This window comes from Oryzias latipes, chromosome 19, assembly GCF_053564925.1.
Source record: "Oryzias latipes strain Hd-rR chromosome 19, Olatipes_Hd-rR_3.1".
Taxonomy (NCBI): Eukaryota; Metazoa; Chordata; class Actinopteri; order Beloniformes; family Adrianichthyidae; genus Oryzias; species Oryzias latipes.
Window position 1 is genome coordinate 19458620 of NC_136255.1, and position 21876 is coordinate 19480495.

At 36.9% G+C, this 21876-nt stretch overlaps 2 protein-coding genes across 3 annotated transcripts; both read left to right on the plus strand.

Moving 5' to 3' along the window:
- The first annotated feature begins 959 nt into the window (after positions 1-959).
- On the plus strand, positions 960-6514 carry hrc (histidine rich calcium binding protein). 2 transcript variants are annotated; one of them, XM_004080316.4, is made up of 6 exons: positions 960-1882; positions 3731-3849; positions 3950-4018; positions 4094-4148; positions 4528-4564; positions 4640-6514. In XM_004080316.4, the coding sequence occupies exons 1-6, from the start codon at positions 1207-1209 to the stop codon at positions 4659-4661; spliced, it is 978 nt and encodes a 325-aa protein (XP_004080364.1). In that variant the 5' UTR covers positions 960-1206; the 3' UTR covers positions 4662-6514. The 2 variants fall into 2 exon arrangements, with proteins under 2 accessions (XP_004080364.1, XP_011486368.1); XM_011488066.3 differs by having other exon boundaries at positions 966-1882; positions 3734-3849.
- A 1451-nt stretch (positions 6515-7965) lies between these two features.
- Positions 7966-20051, plus strand: LOC101154811 (uncharacterized). The gene is made up of 17 exons (XM_011488065.2): positions 7966-8113; positions 8220-8271; positions 8429-8458; positions 8533-8709; positions 8793-8950; positions 9037-9126; positions 10110-10176; positions 10342-10511; positions 12055-12154; positions 13133-13165; positions 13253-13429; positions 13567-13712; positions 13788-13877; positions 14106-14165; positions 14242-14323; positions 14422-14585; positions 19401-20051. Exons 2-17 carry the CDS (start codon positions 8220-8222, stop codon positions 19569-19571), a joined length of 1767 nt encoding a protein of 588 aa, XP_011486367.1. The 5' UTR covers positions 7966-8113; the 3' UTR covers positions 19572-20051.
- Positions 20052-21876: the final 1825 nt, after the last annotated feature.

Below are 21876 nucleotides of genomic sequence, written 5' to 3' on the forward strand. Positions count from 1 at the left end.
GCCGAACCACCTGTCAATTGCAGGCAGCAGCACCTTTCACTGAGGGAGCAGAGTCATCACTTTTTGCTGTACTGACCTCCCTTAACTTCCTGCATAATGACTGCATGCACATTCATTAAGTAGCTGTGAATTTAATCTGAATACATAGATTTAGATGAAAAAGAAAACTTTTAAAATAATGTGTAATGTGCTCATGCACTCTGTATTGTGTTCTCCATTTCCTTCTACTTGCATTGGCTTCATCTGTCATTCTGACATTTGGTTCTGGATGTCACTGAAATATGAGCTGGCAATCTTTTTCAAGACAAAATTTAAAAATCAACTTGTCTTTTAGTTCTTAACTTGAATGTTAATAGTGTTATAGTAGTATAACTGGAAATTGTTTTACTACAATAAAAGCCCATTTGACAATATGGATTGGATTCAGTTTTGTATCCTAAAATAAAACAGCTTTTTAATAGAAACATTATAATTTGTTGGGAATTCAATTGCTTTTGTTTTCTCCACATATACTGGCCTTTTGATTCAAAGTAGTACAGTAATCTTAGCAAAAAGGTGGTCTATTTTAGTGTACTACACATTTACCTAGTCTATAACACACTTTTAATACTGTCTATATATTATACACTTTACATTTTTACATTTTGTCTGAAGTATTTAGTTGGTATACTTCCTACACTGTGCAAGTGCTCTGGTATAACTGCTAGACTCGGGTAAACTCAATAAAATAAACTTAATTTGTATAACCTTTTGCTAATGAATTGCATTTTTCAAGGTAATGATCAATCCCGTTTGACTGCCGTTGAGCAATGTACTTTGAGGCCACATGAGTGTAGTTTTCAGGTAATTTTTGAGATCAAATCATCTTTACCCACTTTCTGTTTACATTTTCTTTATCCCCCCTCCTCCAGTTCAGACCCTCTCCACCACTAATACACCGTGTTAAGGGCATCAGCTCCATTCCTCTCAGACATGTGGCTCTGTCACTCAGCTGCACAGTTACAGCACACATACGCTGATTTTCCACTGTGTCTTCTGTTCCCAGGACAGGGCTGCTCCTCACGGCCCTCCTCTTCCTCGTCTGGACCTGAACACTATCCTTGACCTGGCTGGAGATTTCAAACTTATCATCGGATTGAGTTTGAACTGCTTAAAAGATTAAGAAAACGTGTCTTTCCAGGTCCAGAGACTTTAAAATCTTTCAAAATGGCACCTGTGAGAGCCTGGTCAGTTGGACTCCTGCTGGTCCTACTGTGCTCACCCCAACTCCCACTTCTTGCTGCTGTGAGTGCTCAGGATGTGGCTGAAGAGGAGGAAGATATTCATGACAAGTACGATGAAGACGATGAAACTGAGTCTGAAGATGCCACCGAAACAGATGAAGAGTTAACAGAAGAGAAGGAGGATGAAGCTGGGACTGATGAAGAGGAGTTAGAAGCAGAAGAGCAGGACGAGGAGGAAAATTTAGCAGAAGAGGAAGAAGACACTGCTGATGATGACCAGGAAGAGGAGGAGGAGGCCAATGAGGACAATTCAGAAGAAGAGGAAACCTCTGATGAGGAAGAGGAAGCAGGGGAGGATGAGGAGGAAGATGTAGAAGAAGAGGAGGATGAGGAGGCTGTTGAGCAAAATGAGGAAGCAGCTGAGGAAGAGGCTTCCGAAAACGAAGATGACGATGAAGCAGAAGCTAGTGAGGATGCCGTGGAGGAAAATGAAGCAGATTCTGACGACGATGTAGCAGAAGATGATGAGGAAACTGAAAATGAAGAAGAAGAGGATGACGAAAAAGAGCAACAGATAGCTGATGAAGAGGAGGGTGGCGCAGCTGAAGATGAAGAAGCAGAAGACGATTCCAATGAGGACAATTCTGAAGAAGATGCAGGTATGTCATTGCCACAAAGTAATCAGACGGTTTCACAAAAACTCATCGACTTTATATTTCCAATGTAATCTTCCTCAGCCTCCTGACCGGGCTCAGCTTTCTGCAGCTGCTTTAGCCACACCATCATGCATGTTGGTCTAGAAATAGACAGGCTTATTGTTTCAACTGACACCAAGCAGTATGTAAACTATTTGTGAAGGATGCGGGTCCATGACGCACCAAGACACATGCTAATGTCTCAGTGTTTGAGGTCATCTGATTATATCTAGAAGTCGTTGCAAAGATTTTTACGTAAAATAACTGAGTATTTATGTAGCCTCTGAGTGTGTATGTGTTGTCACGGCACATACACACTCTGCGTTATAGACTTATCTTTGATTACATTTCATAAAACTGTAGCTGCTTCAGATGCAGGTTGTGGGATTTCTTATCTGACATGGTTTTAGTACAGGTTCTGGTACAGAAGCAAAAAGGACTTTGGAACATTCCCATTATAAACTGTTGGCTCTGATAAAACATGCTTGTGGCTGTACCAGGGGTCTGCAACCTTTTACATTTGAAGAGCCAGTCGGGGTCGATTTCTTACTGATAACAATCCAGTAGGAGCCACAACGTTTTACTTTACCCTTTAGAAAAATAAGACACTGATTTGTGTTTAAGTAATTAATACTATTATGATAAATATAAATTAACTATTGCGTTTTTTTTTGGCCGCCATAAATAAAACAAAGAGAAAAATATTTCATATTCTTAAAAAAATATGAAATAGTTAACTTTTTGACATAGGTTTGCAAATAAAAGACACCTTCTGCCACATCTTAATGCAGCAAATGTAGCTAGTGTAATGTCAGCAGTAACTGCATACAGTTTTTTTTACAATTTGTGGTGAATTGCAGCCATAAATATGTAAATCTGTCATATTAAAAATAAACCAGAGCTAATTAAGTGACCCTTATCGTATTTTCAAACCATATGGCACACTTAAGATCCTTGAATTTGTTTAAAAAGAGAAAATTCATCTTTTACTTTGGTGCACCTTAAATAATAATTCTGGTTGTCCAGACTTTAAAGTAATTTTCTGTGGTACACAGCAGACAGATATCTGTCAAAATATTTTACTCCAACTTAATTAAACAATCGCCTGATGGATTATTAGAGCATTGTGGGTAAGATACTGCAGTCAGGAGTTGAGCAGAGTGATACATTCTGCCCCTAAACTGTTTGTGAGTGAATTTAGTAAGGTTTGAGTTAATCTACCCTTTTTTTGTACTTTACAATAAATTTTTTAAAGTCAAACCTTTTTTTTCTTTAACCAGACAGCCACAGTGGAGGGGTAAAAGAGCCACACGTGGCTCCGGAGCCTCAGGCTGCAGACCCCCGTCCTACTCGCTTTAGTTACAATACAACAAATAGACACAAATTCAGAAATCTTTTAAAACATTAATTGGATGAAAAAAATGCAATAAAAGTATAATTGAACATAACTTTTGTCGTGCTATTACTAATTTCTTTGAAAATTAAAAATGTAAATTTCAGAAATTATTATCAAATAATGGATCTGAAAGCCAATTAGATACCATCCATTTTTAGATTAAAATATTATTTCAGTACTCTAAGTGTTTGACATGTTGAAAAAACATGTACATGTCAATATTTGTTCAACTCTGAAAAGGGCCTACAAGGCTTTTCATCATGACTGCACATTATTTTCTTTGAACTGTTTTCTTTACCTGAAGACGGGTAAAAAAACAGAGAGGAAGAGAAAGAGGGAGTGGGGATTGTTCTAAAGCGGTTGTAAGGAGGACTTTATATGGTGAGAATGAGGTCTGGAGCTTTTATATGTTTCAGAAGAGCCTCAGGAAGAGAACACAGCGGAGAACCATGGCGACACAAATGAAGAGGAGTCAAAGACTGACAGCAAGCAGTTCCACTCCAGCTCTTTGTGTAGTGTTTGCTCCATATGTGAGGTAAAACAAAACTTTAGTCAGAGTTTTATATTATTTAAAGAGGATTATACTTTTTCCGCCCTCTTTAGGCCTTATATTTGTGTTTTCTGTTTGCTCTTAGCACTGCTCCAGCTGTGATAAGTGTCCGTGTGAAGATGGTGATGACTCCGACCATTGTCAACACTGCGAGGTGAACATCTAATGTTTCTCAATCACATTTTCTTTGATTTAATTCCTTCCTTATCCGTTTCCCTTGATTTTTCAGAGCTGCTCATCGTGCTACGTTTGCCCCATTCTGTGTGACACAGTTTGCACTCCAGGTATGTCTTTGAACCATTGACTGTGTCTGAGAACTGGACTGAGGGTTACGTCACCCATAGAAATTGTTTATGTTGCCCAAACAATGCTTTAATTGGATTGGTCAGTTTAAAACATTTAAATAACTTTGCATTACAGAAAATCATGAAAAAAATTAGGGTTAGCAAGAACATGTTTAAAAAAAGGTAGCAGAGAAATAATAGCTTTTCAGACAAATAAAATGACTGTCTTTTTGGCTTCTTTAATCCTATGGGTGCTTCCTCTTTGGAATGCCAGGGTGGGGAGGGGTCACTCAGTCCAGTTTTCATATTCAATCATTGCTTTGAACCCAACTGGTTTCTCCTCAAGTTCACCTAATTCCTGTCACTGTTTTTTTAATAGGTGGCCTTGTTGATGAACTTACTGGATCCATCTTTCAGTAAGAAAAGCTGTAACATTTAAAAGTGTGCCCACGTGTTAATGTTCAACATTCATTTCATTGTTGTCGTTGCAGGACTCTTTCCTCTCTACTTTGAGCTGCTGCCAGGCTGCCCTCACCTCAGCAGCAATGTCCAGCGTGAACTCTTCACTCATTTAACATTCAAATAAATTATCTGATGTTTTACTGTAGCTTAGAGAATTTAACGTTTTTCCTTTATATTGTGCTCTTATGAAAACATGTTCTGTAGCTGATGGATTTGGACAATGCTCTGGTCATCAGCTGTATTCATACAGCTCACCAAAATGGACAAATCAACCTTCAGCTGAACCCATAACAACCCAGACCCAATTTTACTTAAAAATAAATTAATGTGTAATACAACACAGACCAAGTGGACCAGAGAATGCAGTTCAGAAACGGTTCTGTTACACTGATGTCACCATGGCTTATTTTTGGACAATAACTTTTACAGAACAATAAAAATAAAAGGTAGTGCCTTTTTATGGAGCTTTTATGGACGCACAGTTTTGTTGAGATTCTATGTTTTACACAGACGAGGTCTGTCCTTGGGAGGAAGCTGCAGTTTAGGGGTGAACTGCTACCTGTTTCAACACCAAAAAGGAATTTTCGTACGCCTCTTAGGCAAGCTTTAAAAATATATTCCAATAATTATATCGACCCTCTTTGGAGGAAATTTGCTACTACACAAAATGAGGCTGAGGAGCATTTTCCTCAGGTGTTAACCTGAGGTCTTGCAGACAGTAAACCAGTTGTGTGGTGTGATTTTCTGTAATTTCTCCAATAATGTCAGCTCTCATTAAAAACGATGAAATTCATAACGGAGACTTTTTTGAGAAGTATTTTACAACATCTTTTTTTTTAAAGTTTTGATTCCATATTTTAGCATTAAGTAAGAGCATGTGTAATTTTAAGCAACTTTTACACCATAGCGTTAAACAACCTGCAACAATTATTTCCAGTCAAGCACTGGAAAGAGATAAATGACAAAAACAGCAAAGGACAAAAGCCAGTTTAGGATAAAACCTCCATCAGCAGAGGGTTTGGTAACCAGCAAAGTTTTGTTTTAAGTAAAAACAAAGCCCCTCTTTGTTAAATAGGTACGGGAAGCAAAAACAGGACAGAATCTTTAGTGCGTGTCCCAACAACACAAACAGAGCCAGAGGTTTGTGCCAGGAAAACTAACTTTTTCTATAAGAAACTTTTGACAAGGTGTGCTAAATATTAATGCAGGAATATTACTTTAAAAGCTGTAAATTGTGACCACCTTTTATCTGCTTCTGTTAGGGGAAATTCGATTAAAAAAACCAAGGAGGGGCTTTATCAGATCGCAAGAGGTGAAGGACAGAAACCGGTTCATTAGGCAGAAGGACACAAACAAATAAAAAACACATTAACAGAGTCAGGATCCGTGGCACGTAACCTTATGTCAAGAGAAAGTGATCAAAAAATTTGCCATATTTCTTATTATTTGTTCATTTAATTATTTTTTTTCTGGATTAAGATGGTGAATTACTTACTCCTCCTACTTGTATTGATTAGAAAGCAGGAATAACTGTGTTACAAACTGTACAAATGATGATTGAAAGGTGGAATTAAAAAAAATAAAAGCACATGCTCCATTAAACTAAATACGAGCTTCTTCGCTGCTAATCAAAAATGTACAAGTTAATAAAAAACTTCAATGACATGAATGGAAAAAACGCCCGCCTTCTGTTACAGCAGTAAGCCTATCCCTTCACAACACCCTTTATACTTTTCAGGTATCAGTTTGCTACACCACCCATAGTTTAAAAGGATGAAAGTGACCTGCTTGACATATTACTTTAGAAACAGAAACTGATGTATGTTTGCCTTTTTTTAAACTGTGCCTTTGTCATCCCCTTTTTTTTGTTCCCAGAGACAATAATAAAAAGAAACATCCCATGACTCACGCGCTCAAATGCTTTGAGTTTTGTGTCCTTTGGTCCACATTTTATGTGCCAATCTGTTGATTTATGCAGTAAAGTTGAAACACTTGTAACACCTCAAACACCTTTGGATGACTCTTTCCGTCGTAGATCACTGACTTTATGTAACGGGTAAATACAGTATGTCTGCTGAATCAGGGTCACAGTGAGTCACTGTGTCTTTCTACATTGCAAGTTGTTTTGTCCCTCACCCTCAGGAAAAATGAAAGTTTGAGAACAATCGAGTTTCTGGACGGCTGACGTTGTTAATGATGGAAAACTATGCGGATGCTTTAAAAGTGTGTGGGTGGAATTAAGGGATACGTTGGTTGGCCTTTGGCCAAGTATCATCATAAAAGACCATCTTTCAAAAAACAATACTTCACGAAAATGAAGCCAAAGCAATTCTAAAGAAACGTATTGGCTTAAAGCACAAGATCCTCAGCTCCTGTAGTCCAAATCATAATACTTCCACTTCCTCTTGACAGTAGCCAAGTTTTTTGGCTACTGCAATTTTCCCCAAAATCTTTTGTCCATTCATTTGCATTTAGTCAAATATACACATAACACAGATGGGGGTGTAAAATTTCATTTTAACAACGATTTGATTCATATCATAATTTGTGCCTCCAATTTATAGTCGATATTTGTTCATTTCTTAGCAATCCAATTCACTGACCTAAAATCAATTCAAGGCATCTTTGGCCAAAAATTCAACCAGTGTGACTCAGAGATGCATTAAATATCTGGGTACTGAACAGTGCAGGTGACGTTTTCCAGATTTCTTGTATTTCTTGCAAGATAATAAAGTGTAAATTATATATGTGTAAAAACAAACAAATAAACAAGAATTCATGGCAAATTTATTCACATTTTTGGTTTCATAAAGTTCAGCCCACTGCTTTTATTCCTCTGGAGGATCGATTGGGTTTTTGAAAGAAGATAGGTATTGAAGGAATAAAAATTGATTCAATTAATTCGATTAATTGGGACACCCCTATACACAGCCCATAGTGGGCAATTTTATCCAAACAACTTAAAAACCAATCACAAATGGGGGTAATGTGGGGGGAAAATGTCTTGCTCCAGGAAAGAACAACCTGTCAGTGAGGACTGGGAGTGAAACCCAACAATAGCTGTGGAACACTGGCAGGGTCCTCCACAGCTCTGTATCCCTACTGATATGGATAGAGAAAAACAGTGACATCCACTTTTTTTGTCAGTCAGTTTTCATTAAATAAAAAAAGAAGGCCCATTACTAAAGTGTGCAACAATTCGAGGATTTGATTTTGTTAATGCAAAAGGACCATTTTGGCACATCGCTGAAAGTGACATGTGCTACTTCAGACATAATGTTAAAGTGCCTCCTTCAACTGGATTTAGTTTTGTATACAAACTGGGGGCTCCTCCCAGGATATTTACCTTCTGTCTATATATTGATGCTCCAACACATCATCTCACATCTTCAGATGACGAACCCTCTTCAAAAAAGGACATATTTTAAATATTTTTGGTGCCATTTTTTCAATAGAATATCCTTTTGACTGTATTAAAGGGGGCTTGCTTTCTTCTTTTAAAGGTATGTCTTTTCAGATCTTTATAAAAAAAAAAGTATATATTTTTTGCAACTTTTCATTTTTTCAAACGTCGCTTAGAATGTGATTGTTTTTTTTCTGTCCCTTTAGATGCATCTGTCTGTCTTCTTGCTCTCTCTGTGTGCAGGAACTTTAGTTGGATGTGAGTATTTTCAATTTCTACCTTTTATTTATTGCACATTAAATCATCATCTTTTACTTCTACAACCTTATTTGAAGACATGAGGATGGAAACGCCTAGATTTTAAATGTTAGCAGTGATTAAACAGCCTTCACATTTCCCGTTTACTCTGTTTCAGCAAGCGACTGGTGCTACAACACATGCCTGAGTAAGGAGGTGTCTTACATATTTGTCTCATATATAGAGGCATTATTTATTGATCATTTTTTATACATCCCTTAGATCATTCCCCATCCCACTGGAAAGACATGGAAGGATCGTCATGTGGAGACAGTCGTCAGTCTCCAATTGATATCCAAACAAGCAGAGTTAAAAGTGACCCCAACCTGGATAGCTTTATCTTCCAAGGCTTTGACTCTACTCAGGTCATCAAGTCAATTGCTAACAATGGACATACAGGTACTTTACTGTGACTGTGTGAGAGGTGAAATAAAGTCTAAAGAGTTGTTTATTTTACTGAAAACATTTATTTTTGTGTCCAGTTACATGTGAATTAGGAGACAAACTAGTTAATGTGAGTGGAGGTGGACTCAATGGGATGTACAATGTTCTTCAGTTTCACTTTCATTGGGGAAAGGCAGACTTCATTAATCATCCAGGATCGGAGCACACAGTTGACGGGAACAGATATCCAATGGAGGTAAAGAACTGCTGCACAGATTATGGCTTTATTTATCTTTATGCAAGCTTGGCCACACCTCATCACTTTGTTGGGATCTGTTACAGATGCACATTGTCTGCATGAAGGACGGCCTGTCTCCTGATAGTGCAGCAAAACAAGAAGACGGATATGCGGTGCTCGGGTTTTTCATAAATGTACGTTCCTTTAGGCCGTGGCGCACAGCCACTATGTACGTTTTCCACATCTGAAATTTCGGTTGTTCATGATACATGTGGGATATTCATAATTCCGAAGTGTTTCTTGCGTTAGTCATTTGTTTATCTGCACAGATGTCCATCGAGGGTTTCCACCGACGGGTCTTTATGTGAACTTGGTTTTGAGCTGTTCAAATTTTTGGGTCGGTTGAGAATTGGGCACCTTACGCAGATTTTGTGTAGTTCATACCCAACTATTACGTAAATCTTACGCAGTTGTGTGCAATTTTGTGGCTTTCCACAACCGTTCCACACATGTCTAACAGACTTTTCACGCATGTACCACAAATGTATAACTTTTATATCATTTATATGGCGCACACATTGTGTTAAAATTACATAACATAACTGATGCACAAATCACTAATAAATTGCATATAAACAGCGCTATAATCACGCACGGATTAAGTTCTTTGTTGATTTACGTGTTCGTTGCGTAGTTTATTAATACTTTATTAACTCGGTTCAATTGTGATAGATCTATGACCATTTCACATTAAGACCACAACTTTTCTCACTTCATTCACTTATATTCACATACAAACAATTTTCATCCATGAAATATGCACAAAATGTATGTAGTAGCTGTATGACAGGCCTTTGCTTAAGCACTTAATTAGTTGAATTTTTGAATTCTATAACTTTATGAACATCTGGAGAGGTTAATATTATTTGGTCCAAGAAAAGCAGAAGGATCTATCACCAAAAATAAAATTTAGCCTGACTTGCAGAAAAATGATTGACTACAAATACTTTGATGTTTTTGATTAGTTGTTTTTCTGTTCTTTGAAGTTTCTGTCACAGTTGACTTAATGACATTTTTTTTCACTTTTTCACTTTGCAAATCACCAAATGTTTCATGTAAAAAGAAAAGAAAACAATGTTATCTGCACATTGTATTGATTTGATCGTCTACTCAAAAGGCAAAAGATGACCAAGACACATCAGAGGCGTGGACCACGTTGACATCGTTCCTTCCAAACATCAAAGGTTAGTTTTTCATCACTTCAACGTTAAAATTAGTTGTAAATAAATAATATAATTAACTGCTTTACCATTAAAAGCATGAAGGTTGCACTCAATGCATTCATTTTTCAGCACAAAAGTAGTTTTCTTTGGAAACTGGAATCCGTTGATGCTGGATTTCTTTCACAGAAGTCGATCAAATGGTTAATGCTGACCAGAACATCTCAATCAATGGTTTGATCGGAAATGTGGACCTCTCAAAGTACTATCGCTACATGGGCTCCTTGACTACTCCCCAATGCAGTGAAGCCGTCGTGTGGACGCTCTTTCACGAGCCAATTCCTGTCAATTCCACACTGGTGAGTTTTTCTGTGTAGACAAAATGGCACAAGTGTAGTGTTTGGTCAACATCCAAAAGGTGATTGCAGCGTCTTGGTCAACTTTCACTGGAACACTTTCTCTATTATGTTTATAACCTTTGTTGAGTCACAAAAAGCTTCAACAAAGCTCTCGTATTATGTCATTTTAATCTGAATGTGTCCATGTGAGTCAAGTGGTTGAACATGTGAGTGGTTTGAGGTGAGTGGAATTCTTTTAAACCTCTCAGACAAACAGCCAGTGATCTATGCAGGTCCGCGTCACCAGACACCAAGATACTGGTACCTGCTGATGCCTGTCGATTTATTTTCTGTTAACACTGTCAACAAACAAAAATGTAGCTCGTGCCTCATATTATCACAAAGACAAAATAACCAAGAGCGTGTCTGGATCTTTTACTCCATCTTATCTACCTGTCAGCCAGAGCGTTGATTGATGAACTGGACATTTTAGTGGTTTTGAGTTGTACTTAACTGAATCTCCAAAACGATTAACTTAAATTAAGAATTATGAGAAATTGATGAGTACTTGGGGAAAAAAGAAATGAATGAAAAAAATATGAAAGTTTTTAATAAGTGCTCTGATAAACAGTAAGGAAAATAGAGATGGAGTCAGATATAATATCAGAAATAACATTATTTGCTTAATTCAGAGTAAAGTACTGTGCTTTGTTTGGTTAGCAAAGACTAACTGGGTTGACATACTTGAAATCGAGCTGTTATGTAACCTCCATCCATTCGGAGCTTCGGGCTGTTGTTCTTTGGCTTCAGAAGTTTTTTCCAGCACTAAGACTTTATCAGACTAAAGCTTTAAACATTAAATAAACAAATGTTCGTCTACTTGTTCTATTATTAATTATTTTTGTTATTTTAATAAATTAATAGGAAGGTTACTTCACACTGACCATGACAAATACAAATAGTTTCATAAAAATAAAAACATGTAGCAGCTTAATTTTAATCTCCTCCATTACAGTCTTCGAAGACAGTGATGTCAAACTTTCCTCACCTCTGGAATAAAGTTTCCTTCTAATTATTAGTTGCTTTATAACCATCTTGGAATGTCTGTTACATCTAAATATTTTGGAAAGCTATTTATTTCAAACCATATAAAAATATGAAGGAAAACAAATATATAGCATTAATCCACATTCACATTTTTTGTACAATAATAACATTTCTTATAAGTGAGTGAATGCAGGAACAGCTTAGAAACAAAACTTTAGCAGCGTTTTGATATTCTAGCTAAACTAGTTTGTGCTCCCTGAAAGGCTGGTCTTCCATATATACTTTCTTTTTAGAACCAGATTAACTTTCTTAATTAATCACTACAAGCATTTTAGAAATTGTTCCTTAGTTTATGGCCACATGAAAAAGCTGTCTGGGTTCAGTGCTGATCTGATTAGATATGTTGATAACCTCCCACCAATGGTTGTTATGTTTTTGGTTTTTCTTTTGTAATGAATCTTTCTCTAATGTTTATATAGTTGCTCTGGTCAAAGAAATGTTTTGTTCTTATTTTTAGATTCAAATGTTTCCCCTAATGACCAGCTTTGTTGACATCTATCGACCCACACAAGACTTGAACGGTCGCCAAGTGTACACCTCCGCTTCTTCTGTGCCGAGTGAGTTGGAAACCTATGTTCACGCAAACATACTCACACATCCACATAAAGTATTGGGACAACTGTTATGTACGATCAGTTCTGGAGTGGTTGTTTTAAACTTGGACGAAATCCTTGGACCGGTTTGCTGTGTTTCCATAGTCATGGGGGTTTCTAATCATAATTCAGATAAAATCCAGTTTTCAGCTGATCACAGATAAAATCTATGATCAGATAATCACATGAGGACAAAGTGTTTTGTTAAAACGCGCCAAACAGGAACTCACCTGTTCAGAAATGGATGAAGAAGACTCATGATTCTCTCTCTCTTAGATAAATCTGTTCTTCATCATGATAATAATTAATAAACGATGTAAAGCTTGTATTGAAAGTCTGATTGAATCCATCAAACAATATTGATTTCTACCACAACATAAGAAGACCCACTCTGACGAAAATCTCGTTTTTGGTGTTTTTAACATTTTCTTGTAGCGTTTTTCTCATGATGTAGGACATACATGAAGAAAGTTAAAATTAAACTGCATTTGTGAATATTTCTTTATTTAAATCGTTGTGAGTCAGGAGCAGATAAAAAATGCAATTTTAAAAAGCTTGTAGTTACATAGAAGCGAGAATTTTTCAGACCACAAGCTTCCACCTCCGCGCCGTTAAGATGCATCCACTTGTAGACAAATAGATCGGTGTATGTCAAAAGGATGATGGGAAACGAAGCAACCCCGCACCAACAGTCCCGCCCACATCGACGGGGGCCAAATTTAAATGAACTACAAAAGATCAAGACTATTGGTGTGGGACTTTAAAAGGAAGTTTTAGTTGTTGGATATAAAACTCCTGTTCTACAAATGTAAATGTGTTCAAGGAAAAAAAAAAGTTCCTTTAAAACCCAGAACTCTTTGCATCGTAACAAATGCAGAAACATTAAGTTTATATTAAACTGTTTTTTATTTGCTGACCTGAGCCTTTTCTTCTCACTTTTAGGTCATTCATGGTGCTATGAAGGACACCTGTGTGGTAAATATCAACTAGTTTGTTTACATTTCAAACTCGCAGTTTGAGAGGTCTAAAACATTATTGTAATGTACTGTAGTTTGGTTTCAGATTATGCCCCGTCTAATTGGAGCTTTCTACCTGAGGCTAAATGTGGTGGTGAACAGCAGTCACCCATCAACATTGACACGCAAAGTACTACTGAGGATGAAAGTCTTGGCGCCTTCACTTTCCTCAACTTTGATGACAAGCATGTGATCGAGAGTATCACTAACACTGGCCACTCAGGTTTGGATTTTTTGTCCTTAGAGTGCAATGAAAGATTGGAGGGTGTTTTTTGTTTTCTTTAGAAGTTTTTGTTAGAGGAATACATTAAAAAAATGTAAACTTTCCCATGCTTTGTTCTATTTTTTGGGGAACCCCAGTGCAGTGCAATATAAATGGTTCTGTGGAAGTGTCAGGTGGAGGTTTGCCACATGTCTACACCGTCCTTCAGTTCCACTTCCACTGGGGAAGTGTGGCCTCTCACGGTTCAGAGCACCTGCTGGATTCCAAGAGTTTCCCAATGGAGGTACTTCTGTCGTGCTTTAAAATACTGCTTTTGAAATCATATTTGCTGTTTCCTTACCATTCCTGTCTGTTTTAGATGCACATCGTCTGCATCAGGAAGGACCTAAATATGTCTGAGGCACTAGCTCACTCTGATGGCCTGGCAGTGCTGGGATTTTTTATAGAGGTAAAATCAAGAGCATATGATTTACTGTAAATACAGTAAATCAAGTGAAACTGCCTAAACAGATTGTGTGACCAGAAATGACTGCAAAAACATAAGCTTTCTTACCCCAGCTTAAAATAAATGTCTCTCTCCTGTCTTGTCCTTGTTCACATTTAAAAATAATTGTTTGTGTTCAGACTTGTGTTATAAGGATACCTTATTAAATGAAATTGTTTTTTTGTCCTCTAGGCTCCACAGACCAGCAAAAGCGGCTCCCATTCAAGCAGCACCTCAGATTCTAGTGGAACGGTAAGTACATTTGTAAATTGTGTAACTCCCCCTTACATTTGTCAGACTGTCTTATTTACTATGTTTGTTTGTGTAGACAACCCCCCCAACAAGTTCAACATCTGACATGGAAGCCTGGACAAAGTTAACCAACTACTTAGATCAGATTCAAACAGTCAGTAAGTGCCTGTTTGTTCAGTAGTTTGTAAAAGTGACCATGCAAGAAGGAGCCGATGTGTAATGAAATCCTGTTTGCTTGTGTGTTTTCTTACCCTAGACTCCCAGGTTCCATTCTCTGATGAAATATCTATAGATGATCTGCTCGGCAACGTTGACCGTCACTCATACTTCCGCTACAATGGCTCCCTGACCACCCCCCAGTGCAATGAAGCTGTGGTTTGGACGGTCTTCAAAGAGTCTATTAAGGTTAACCAAAACCTGGTATGTGTCACTCTTCGTCTCTGCATGGTGGAGCTAGAGCATTCTATATGAGGGGGCGGGAGGGGGGCAGAAGACTTTAGAAGGGTGGTAAATGACAACAGCAGAGCGGAAAGCCATCACAAATGAAAAGACCAAGACTATGAATTTCAAATAGTTTTCTTATTGTTATTAACCACTCTAATGAAAATTGTGTTTTTGGTGTTTTTAACATGTTCTTGTGGCATTTTTCTCTTAATGAAGGACATATATTTAAAAAAAATTAGGCCTAAATTTTTTTTTAAGTATTTATTTATTCAAATTGCTGTGAAACTGGAGCAAATAAAAATGACAGTTTTATTAATTGTAGCTATGACGTAGGTGCTATTCAGACAAATAGAACCGTCTACATATTAGTTTTTCTCATCCTAACTGGCATCAGGATCAAAACTTTATACAGCTGGAGGGCTCCAATATTGCTCGCCATTTTTGTTGCATTGGTAATGTTAGGTTGGGGTTGTGAGGGGCTTTAAGCTGTTGCAGGAGAGAGTGTAAAAAGATGGATGTCGGGAAGAAAAAGGCGGGTTTACTCCTTGCTAACAGTCCCCCCAACAACTTAGAGGCAAATTTCCAATTGGCTACTGCCTCTACAATGACTCAGGTTTTTTGATTTTGGCTAAAAACGGCATAATCATTAATAAAAGACAACTGGGAACACTTTTAAAATAGATCAAAGAAGATCGGAGTGGGACTTTAATATTAAAACTACTTTTTTTGCAGGTACCCTTGCCTCTAAAAAAAAAAAAAAGTAGTGCCAGTTTGCACAAAACCAATGTGAAGTTTTTCAATCTGCTTTATTAAAGGCATAAGAATACAACAATAAGATCACATCATCCAAGTCAAATAGACTTATTTGAGGAGGGATGTTTAAAAAACTGTCTGGAAAAAATTAATCACGTGCTTTCACAGTGTTAAATTGGGTCTGTAATGAAACACGACAGTGGTAGTTTCATAATATGTGTTAAAAGTGAATACTAGCTTATGTAACTAAGACAGAGTAGACAATTGTTTTCAAATGCCAAATTTAAATGACAAAAAAATTCATAAATGTTAATTTGTCATTTAACTTGAAATGACAAATATTTTTAAATTCTTACATGAACACCTACAAAACAGAGAAACTATCAAGAAAAAAAATAAAGAAACTCTGCATGGGTTTCAAAATATATCTTAAATAGGGCTAAAGATAGATAAATAATTGTCTGGGTAATAAAAAGATTAAAACATATTTGAAAAGTGCATGTAGTAAACTTGAATTAAAAAAGAGATGGTAAAATGACGCTTAAAAGATATAGGAAAAGAGGAAAGCATATGAATAAAAGAATGTCAATTTACAGAAAACAAAATGTAGATATGTTTTTTTCCCTTCATTTACCTTCAGTGTCTGCTGGAAGAACACTGTGCGTGCATGTATGCGTCAAAGCACAGATTTCACGAGTTAGCTCAGACGGTTTGACTGTTGGCTTTAGGCTTTTGCTGATTCATATCTCTAATGATGCACAGTCAAGGGATTTGTTAACGGCAGCAGGATGTGAATGACGTGAAAGAAGTCACTTGGAATCTGGAATCACTGGGTGGTGTGTCACCACAAGAAGTTTGGGAATCTTATCACAGGTTGAGCTGCTTTGTTTCCTTCTAGGGTTTCCTGCAAAGATTCAGAGTGCAGTCATTTCTGAAAGCATACCTGGCCAGAGATGTCAGTGCAAAGCAGGGCAACAGGAAAACAATTGACTGAGAAAAATGCAACGTAATCTGAGATAATCTGCAAACAAAAGAGTTGTGTGGTCTTGTTGACATTTAAGATTCTTTGCTAGGTATCTATGTATAAGCAAACATGTGATTTACTGTATTTCCTGGAGTATAGATTACACTGAAAGATAATTTGTATGAGTCAAAAATTGCATAATAAAAATAATAATAAACATAAATAAGCTACTCTGGAAAATAAGTTGCACTTTAGGGAAAAAAGTGCAATGCTGCATTCAAATCAAACACGATTCTCTTGTCAAATTAGCATCCGCCACCTCCTTTTTGGACACGCCTCCAATTGGATGCTCATTGCCTGTCTAAAAACGAATCTATATAATAGAAACCTTTGATGCGGGTGGAAGGAGCTACTGTCACGTTTTTAGCCTCATCGATACATGGAAGCATTGACTGCACATCTAATTTACACAACTTATTTCATATACTCCTGAGGACTGAGTATCCATACTTACAAAAAAATGTCGATCTGTGAGATAGGAATAAAACCAGTTAAGAGCAGTTCCTGAGAGGCAACCCAACTCCTGTATGTCTAATAAAATCTGGTGATCTACCGTATCAAAGGTGGCATTGAGATCTAGCAGTGCCAGAACAAAAGGTTTCTCCGAATCGTAATTATGTTTGAGATCATATAAAAATTTTATAAGGGCCGTCTTAGTACTGTGATTTGTCCTAAAACCAGACTGACATTTTTCAAGAACATTATGTTCATTTAAAAAATCATGTAATTGAATAAAAACAAGTTTTTCAATAATTCTGCCTAAAAATTGTAAGTTGGATACAGGTCTGTAATTGTCCATAATATTTGGATCCAAGTTACTCTTCGTTATGAGGGGCCTCACAACCGCCGTCTTACAGGCAGAGGGAAAGACTCCTGTCTGAAGGGAGCAGTTTACTATGTTTAAAAGCTCTGACTCAAAGAATCCAGAAAATGTTTTAAAAAGTGAAGTGGGAATGGGATCTAAAAGGCAGGTTGTAGTGATTGCTTGGGAAAAAACTCATCAACCAGGACGAAACTCTCCAGTGTTTCCTCGGGTAAAGACAATGCCACTGACCTGCTAGGATTAGTGCTTTGTACCGGTTAAAGGTTATCTAATAGCATTGACTTTACTCCTGAAGTGGTCAGCAAAGTCCTCACATGCAGTTTGTGCGTGAGGCATGATGGATTTATTAAAATCTTTGTTTAATAAAAAATCAATAGTCTTAAAAAGAAACTGGGGGGTTGTGTTTATTGTCTGTAATGAGATTTGAAAAATAAAGTGTCCTTGCCTGTTTGACAGCTTGGTTGTACGTTTTTAGCTGATCCTTTAAAAAGTCGACTGTTAAATTAGTTTTTCTAAATTTTCTCTCCGCTCTCCTACAAATTCTCTTCAAGTTTAAAACAGCACCGTTTCTCCAAGGCGTCTTTGGATTCTGTTTCAGAATTTTTGTTTTCAATGGAGCTGCTGAATCAATGGCAAGCTTAAGTCTGTCATTAAAATCATCAGTCAGAGAATTGCAGGACATAGGTAAAGTTTGAGCAGGAGTTTGTTTTAAAATGTCAATCAAATTTTCTGCCACTTCAGGATTTATATATTGTTTCGTCACAGTTCTCACTGAGGCCTGTTGCTGGTTGAAACCAGTCACCTTAAGAAACACACAATAATGGTCTGAACAACAGAGGACACACCAGCAGACAGGGCCGGATGTAATGACCAAGTCCAGGGTGTGTCCTCTGTTGTGAGTCGGCTGTGCCACATGCTGGGTAAAATCCATACTATTTAAAATATTTAAAAACTCAGAGGCAAAAGGATCATTCATGTATTCAGCATGAATATTCAAATCTCCAGTTATTAACATCCTATTGTGCCTAAGAAGAATGACAGATAAAAACTCGGAAAATCCGGAGGGAGGACTTGGTGGTCTGTAGAAAGGAATGATGAACAGGAAGGAATGATGCTCAACTTTAATGTAATGTTTTCAGTTTTTATGCCTTGTTGAGCAATTGATGCTGTTCCACAACCTCTCTTACCTTCCCTTACAGAAAATAAAAAAATAAAATTAGGTGGAGAGGCCTCAGTGAGAATAGCTGGAGCATCGTTCCAAGCCAGGTTTCAGTTAAAAACAAACAGTTCAAATCACGGTCAATAATCAGATCATTAATTATAAAAGACTACAGATTAGAAATAGATCTGATGTTAAAAACAGCCATGTTCATTGTAGCAGGTGAATCCAATGATTTTGCAGTTAATTTTGATTCTGTATTTGGTGGTATGTGTATAGGATGGAGACATCTAAGAGAACGAATGGTTGACTTTGAATGTGGACGGTTTGCGATTTCTGCTAGTGATGTGTACTGGAATCAAGGATATTGCTATAGAGGGAATGTTGCTTTGGTCGAACCGTCGGCTGGAAGGAGCAGTGCAAGAGAGGAGGGGGAGTTCTATATTCTTTCCGACAAGATGGGAGCCTTTATGATTTGGATGTAAGCCGTCTGGTTTGAAAAGATTTATTCTATTGTAAAATGGGGGGACATTGTCAACGTAGTGGATATGTAGGGAGCGACAGTATCCTTTTAATCAGATATGGAGCTGACAAATTTGGGAAAATTTTGTGTCTCTGTAATGGGGTGCAGGTAGTGGTCCAGATATGATGCATTGTAAGTTTAACTGCTGGGTGTAATGAATGAGGTGGATGAAATTCGTTTTCAAAGTCTCAGACTGCTGGAACTTGATGTCATTGGTACCTGCGTGGATTATGAGGGTTGAGGTAGAGGGGGGTTTACTGGTGAGATGATTGTGGATGTCCTTAACTGATGCCGGACAATGGAGTCTCCCAGGATGAGAACTGGGTGGCGCGCCGATCCAGATCCAACAAGTCTATGAGCCTGTTTATGTTTGAAAATACATCCAGATAGAAGTCACTCCTGACTATAAGTTGCACCCCAACAATGGAAGAAAAACGTAAACTCTGAAACACTCTGAAAAATGTGGTGTTTAGATAACGCTTTGGTCCTAAATTTGCTTTGTTTCCTAGATGACTAGGTTTCCAGAATCTACCGGGTATGAAAACATCTATCGACCACAGCAGGAGCAGCATTCCAGAACAATCCTCTCCACAAAGGTGTCGGCTGGATCGAGCCCTCAAGTCAAGACTGCCAGACTTTTCTATCCTCTCCTGGTGTTTGTCTGGGCTCTACTTTATTGATTTGAACTGAATGGAACCGCCGTAACAAAAGTCATTCACACTGTTGTATATAAAGGCAATAACAAACTAATATTTCCTGGACCAATAACCATTCATTTGATTGTTACAACATAACCATGAAATAGTTTTTAGCCTGTAGTAATTTTGTGTGTGTGTGTGTGTTTGTAAGATTTGTCGAATGATCCAAAGCGAATGATTTAACACATTGTGTGTTTGCTTTTTTTTGTTTTGCACAATCCATGACACAATATAAATGCTTTGCAAATACAGAACATGGCAAATATTTGCTTTTAAATGGCATCATTAGTTATACATTCATTCCATTTTATGCAATTGATTTTGGAAAATGTATTTGAATATTTACTGGTCTTTTTGGTGTGTATATACAGTAAGTTTTTCTCTTTTGTCTCAGCAGTTTGTTGTTTATTTTGATGTCATCTCTGGCATATTTTGTTTTAGAGTAAAATGCTAATTGGGTAATTTGCCTCCGACTAGAGTTTCTTCTCACTGGATGTCAGCTGTTGTGGGTCACACTTAACATCCATTATGATTACAAAAGCAACAAATAGCAACAGACACACATCGGGTTTCAGCGGTTCCTGATTACAGCATCGCTTTAGTGTACAGTTTCATTGATGGCACAGAACCACAGAACAATGACACCATTGTGGGCTTAAGAAGGAGGGTGGATTACTCAGGGAGGAAACTGAAAATGAGAAAAACGAAGAATCATCTGGAAGGTTACACAACTGGACTTTTGCAAAAGCGTTAATAAAAGTATGTGTGACCATTCTTGTGGTCGTTTCACAAATGAGATGTTTAAAGAAAACAATCTAAATAGACTGATGTCTGCTAAACTTTGGATTTTTTGTTAGTTTTGAATCAATGTCTTTATTTAATGTAGATAGTAAATGTATGGAATCAGAGGTGAAACTAATATATGTTAAAATGCGTCATTACCATGGTTTGAAAAAAACACCAAACTATTTACAAAGTCGACAAACAATTGTTGAAATTTTCTAAATGCTTCACATAGTTTGTGTATGTAGTACAAATAAGACGTTAGCAGCATTTCTAAGCACAGAACTATTTATTTAAGGTGGACAAAAAGCTTTACTGGAATTGTTGACCAATATTTAAGCTTTATTTGCAATACACTGTTGGAAAGTACCTTAGATTAAATCTAAATTCCAGCTGTCAACAACTGTCTTTTTTGTGGATAGATTTACTTTCCAGAATTGTGTAATTGTTTTTCATTCATTGTTCATTTTGTGTGCGTTAAATTACTCAGACTTTTACAATAGAGGGAAGTATTTCCGTTCGTGTCGTAATCCAAGACAAACCTTCAGTTTAAATATTTTAAAAAAGTTTAACAAATCACTTTAGCGCTTCATCCTATAAAAACAGAATCAACAGTGAAAAAACAATTTTAAAAAATCCCAAACTCTTTTTTTCTGTCAGTATTTTAGAATTAACTGAGATATATAAATAAAAATGAAAAAAAAAAGACCAAAAGCTTCTGAAATTGTCTTGAATGACGAAATCACGGCTTATTCTGAAAGGATCTTTTATTCGAGCCATGCGAGAGAAGTCCCAGCTGACCTTTGATGACTCATTCTGGAAGAAAATACTCGTCTAGTTATGAAGTCTCAAGATCAAACAAGTTTTTTTTCAGGTGACTAATAAATCATTTCCCTTCTGAACAGACAGATAGTTATAGTCATTAAAGTTTACCTATGCTTTTATGCGATAATAGCAATTTTAATGTGTTTCTTTAACATATATTTTATTCTTTTTCCACAAAAGAATCATGTTGTTTTTTAAAAGAAAATAAAAAATACTGTCTTTTCCAGCTGCTGGTTTGACTTCAGAATGCAAATTGGATTAGCTTATTCCTCTTAAGTAAACTCTTTACATTTTTTTTACAAATCTTAATGAGTCATTAGAAATACTTGATGCAAAACTTTGGAAAAAAACGTATGGGGAAACATTTCTTTTTGTTGGATTATATTTGAGAAACCTGTTAATGAAAGGGTCTCCCATGGGTTGCTGGGTTTACAGGTTCACATTGTACTTGGCATTGCCCTGGTTTCAGTCTCATTCCAGTCTTTTGTGTCTCTTTTGTCAAAATCTCAATGAAAAACTGTCGCTGAAAATAACTTTGACCATTCAGGTCTAAAGTTACAAATTAATTTTGTTGAATGCAGCAGACAAGATTTTGAAGGTCAACTGGAATAACTGGCCAGAACCAATAGTTTGTTCTGCTACTGTTATATCAGATCAAAGTTTGAGAGAAGAAAAGAAA

Excerpts from the sequence above, each read along its gene's own strand:
- LOC101154811 (XM_011488065.2), top strand. The coding sequence starts at position 8,220 with ATGCATCTGTCTGTCTTCTTGCTCTCTCTGTGTGCAGGAACTTTAGTT. Across the intron at positions 10,177-10,341 it reads GTTCCTTCCAAACATCAAAG|AAGTCGATCAAATGGTTAAT; the intron begins GTTAGTTTTTCA and ends TTTCTTTCACAG. Across the intron at positions 14,166-14,241 it reads CCTCAGATTCTAGTGGAACG|ACAACCCCCCCAACAAGTTC; the intron begins GTAAGTACATTT and ends TTGTTTGTGTAG.
- hrc (XM_004080316.4), top strand. The coding sequence starts at position 1,207 with ATGGCACCTGTGAGAGCCTGGTCAGTTGGACTCCTGCTGGTCCTACTG. Across the intron at positions 1,883-3,730 it reads CAATTCTGAAGAAGATGCAG|AAGAGCCTCAGGAAGAGAAC; the intron begins GTATGTCATTGC and ends TATATGTTTCAG. Across the intron at positions 3,850-3,949 it reads GTGTTTGCTCCATATGTGAG|CACTGCTCCAGCTGTGATAA; the intron begins GTAAAACAAAAC and ends GTTTGCTCTTAG.